Source organism: Triticum aestivum, chromosome 1B (assembly GCF_018294505.1).
Source record: "Triticum aestivum cultivar Chinese Spring chromosome 1B, IWGSC CS RefSeq v2.1, whole genome shotgun sequence".
Lineage (NCBI taxonomy): Eukaryota > Viridiplantae > Streptophyta > Magnoliopsida > Poales > Poaceae > Triticum > Triticum aestivum.
This window is the reverse complement of record NC_057795.1, coordinates 583,219,662-583,223,632: the sequence shown is the minus strand read 5'-3', so window position 1 is coordinate 583,223,632 and position 3,971 is coordinate 583,219,662. Positions and strand designations below refer to the sequence as shown.

Sequence of the window (3,971 nt, the reverse complement as noted above, 5' to 3'; positions counted from 1 at the left end):
TTTATTCAACAAGAATGTGTGATGATTGAACCGCTGGACAAGGTTGTACAGGATCCGAGTCAATAAGTAGTGTATTACAAATGCAGAAGGCCTTCTTTTCAAATTCCAGATTGAATATTTCTTCAAGTATTACATGACATCCGTTGTTGCCACCGCTCCTTTGGTAGTACTCTCTAAACTAAGTGTGTGTAATCAAGAAGCATACACTTTTAAGCGAGCATTTGCCTTTCAATATGATATGTGTAAATGCATAGAGTATACAAATGAACAAAATCTTACGTTCAGAATTCATACTGGACTGTTCTTTGTCGCATGATCCCGGCGTTCATGAGTTCAAAAAAGCATGACCACACTTCAGTGACGTTTGGTGGTAGCTGGTTTTCATTCTTTCCAAAGAATAACAGATTTGGAAGACACGTTTATTTTATAATATTGTGAAGGGTGAGTTCCATTACAGATAAGCAAAAAATAAGGATCTCTGGTCTCTTTTAGGATTTTAATTTGTTTTATTTGTTTCGTGTTGCTCTTTCTTTCTTTTGTAGAAACAGTTGTTGTTGATGATGTTAGCGCTATCGGAGAGAATCTTTCTGGAAGTTCTACCTCTGGTGTTGATCAATTTGGTGTCCAAATCTCATTTCAAGTTCAGTCATCTGCCGTTAAAAAAAAAGTTTAGTCATCTGATGAGAGTTTGTCTTTATGACAAGCTTTAGATAATTATGCATGAACAACTCAATTGTAGTTTATTTATAGGTGCATAGTTCACCCTTTGTCGGTCGGTACGTAGTACTACTGTCATGTGGTGTGCTCATATGTGACCATTATTGTTAGGGAAACAGGAAGTGTTCATTGCCGCCGCTGCCGCTTTCGAGGGAGAAGACCCCGGTTCGCCGTGACAAGATGGTATGTAGCTGCATCCATTTGGCCCCATGGTGGTGAGTTGCTGGTGGTTTTCATTCATGCTATCGTTTGCAGCTATACTAAACAATCAGACAATGATACAAATGTTACTACTAAAACATTACAACGACATGTAGACCACAAAAGGGATACATTTTGCCGGTAAAACGGCATTGGAGGAAGGTAATCATAATGACATGTACAAGGGTTAATTTGTGAATGCAGATTAGCAGCCCCAAACCCATGTCTAGCTTCTGTCTATCTACGTGAAGGGTAAAACGGCATTGGAGGAAGGTACACACCACGCTCCATGGGTAAATCACCGAAAGAAATGGAGTGCCATTTACAAACAACAATCACAGCCATAGAGTCAAATCCACGTCCATCATCAGGCGAGAAAGAGAACGGCAGAGATTGCGAGTACAGTATCACAGTGCCACCCCTTTCTCCCGGATCAACAGAGCCAAGAGTTCATGCCATCCGCCACATGATTCACACGATAACATCAACAGAGTTGCACTTATTCACAGGCCAGCTTCGTGCCAAAGCTGGTGAGGCAGATGGCAAACGCCTGGTAGGCCGACAGGGGATGCCGGAAGTCCATCGTGAAGGCGTCGTCCTCGATCTTACCGAACTGGAGGATCACCGTCTCCTCGTCCCCGACGCCCCATGGGTCGCTGGTGCCGGCCGGGGCGACGAGCTGGAAGTTCTTCACGGAGGCGACGGTCACCCGGCCGTGAAAATTCAAGCACCAGCACTGCAGGTGGTCGTGCCATCGAGGCGCTTTGTTTTTTAGAGACAAGGAGCTGGAGGTGCTCGGTGGCTTCTCCTTGGATGGATCGGATGCGGTGCCCTGGCCTACGGGGCACTGGATACTGCAGTGCATTCTTCTCGGCCCTCTTGATTTGAGGAAGTTGAACCTGTATGACACCTGTCCAACTTCAAGATTATCGCCTGAAAGTGGGCTGATTTGTTTGCTTGCAAAGCGGCGACTTGATCGGCTCTTCAAGGACTTGGCGCCGTCGTATGGTTTCTGATTGTCGTACATGAGGAACTTTGTCCCCAGGAAGTCCGATCTAGAAGTGTCAAGATAAAACAATGTTCAGGCCAACAAACAAATATCCAGCAAATAGACTTGAATAAAGTTGCAAACTATTGGGTTTAGCCAGCGCCAAAATACTTGGGTACTTATCGACGGTCACTCATCAAATGCACTTGAAACATGACTGAGGTCCGCCAAAAATAGCCAGGCCAGGAGTAGCTTTGGTTGGCTTCAAAATTTAACATTCTTTTGTTGATGACAATCTAAACTAAAGTAGCTAACACCTAAATATCCTTGAGAAGCATTACCGATAAAAAATTAGCCGGGTAAAAAAAATCTGTGGAAGCAGTACATCCTACTAGATGAAGAATGCATGAAGATGTGAATGGTGTATGCAACTGTGGCAAGCAGTTGGTAAGGGTAGCTGATGCAAAAAAAAAAAAAAGCATGGCCCTAGCAGCATGGCAGCGGGGCGAAAGGAATAACTAGGTGGAAGAGGTGCTAAAGGCAGTTCAGGATGGGCATTACTGCGCTTATCCATAACACCTATTATTCAACTTGGCCAAGACAGAACTTTATTTTGGCAGAATGTCAAGAAGATCATGTGGTCCTTCTTTTGATTCAAATGTTCTAATGCAAGCATCGCTGTGGAGAAGCTAACATAGCAAAAGTAGCCAAAATCCATCAGCATGAGCCATCATCAGGAGTAAATAGCCATATTTTGGCAACTATCAGCTGAATCCAACATGATAGGCAGAAAATCATAAAGCATATCTACTAGCACTTTCTTCATTACATGATGTAACCAAAGGACATGACTATGCATATGCAGTTATGCACAGAATAGTACATACTGATGAATTAACTACCAGCAACTGAGAGATGGGATATTCATTAATTCACTTTGCATACTACTGAAACAGTAATAAGATTGTTCGGAAGAACACGCCAGCAATGAAAACGAGGTTGAAATAAATGAACATGATGCCTGATTCCAATGCTTGATGATCACATCATAGTTCTGGTAACCTCACTTGAAACTTAATCAAAAAAGGTCTACTTTGTAATCCAGTAGTCATGAATAATCCAGCAATCAGCTAGCAAAACTGAAGTTACAGAATGTTTAGACCTCACCTCAGCTTTCCAACACCTGAATTACTTCCTGGATATAGATCATCAGAATCATAAGAGATGATATATTCGGTGTGTGCCCCATGTCTGAATCTTCGAGCAGCCAGTAGAAACTTCCCTTTATCCGTTAGGGCTGTCAAAACGGTACAAGTACAATTAACTTATGAACATATGAAGCTGCATTCCGATATGTGATATATCTATCTAAGCATACCGGAAAGATAAGTCTGCATGAAGGAAACAACTTTAGATTACATTGCAGTTTTCATTACTGCAATCTATAAAGTGTGTCATGACTCATGAGGTTGACTATCGAGCAAATCAAAATACAGATGAGGAAAATTAGATTGTTTGCTGGGTTCATCCACGTTTTGAACTTCATCAAACAAAGGAATACCTAAGCCTTAAATCCCAGAGGCATCCATCAAATATAACCAACAATCAACAACAAAGCCTTTAGTCCCAAACAAGTTGGGGTAGGCTAGAGGTGAAACCCATAAGATCTCGCGACCAACTCATGGCTCTGACACATGGATAGCAAGCTTCCACGCACCCCTGTCCATAGCTAGTTCTTTGGTGATACATCCATCAAATATGCACCATGTAATTTAACAGTGCCATAGGCTGTAACCACGGGTCACTAATCATCTTCTGTGCCTAATATTTATGAGAGCTACCATGGAAAAGGTCAAATGAACTGGAGCGGTGGTTAATCACTGTCTCTATTTTGATTAATCTCCTAACCTGTAATGTCTATACCCAGTTGTTCATGCCATCATGTGAAATATTACCCGAACAAAAGAATGACACGGACTAAGCATGGCTTCTTTTCAATCCCTACTCTGCTTTAGCAAATTATAAACTGGATTCTAACGTGATTGGACATGTACCACGGGTAAGC

At 42.2% G+C, this 3,971-nt stretch overlaps 1 protein-coding gene across 1 annotated transcript in view; it reads right to left on the bottom strand.

Moving 5' to 3' along the window:
• Window positions 1-993: 993 nt before the first annotated feature.
• LOC123140030 (tubby-like F-box protein 9) overlaps window positions 994-3,971 on the bottom strand; it is a 5,131-nt gene continuing 2,153 nt past the window's right edge. The window contains exons 3-4 of the mRNA XM_044559766.1: window positions 3,074-3,203; window positions 994-1,973 (exon numbers count right to left, since the gene is read on the bottom strand). Of these exons, the coding sequence (XP_044415701.1) occupies window positions 1,418-1,973; window positions 3,074-3,203 (686 nt within the window). The 3' untranslated portion in view covers window positions 994-1,417. The remainder of the gene's footprint in view (window positions 1,974-3,073; window positions 3,204-3,971) is intronic.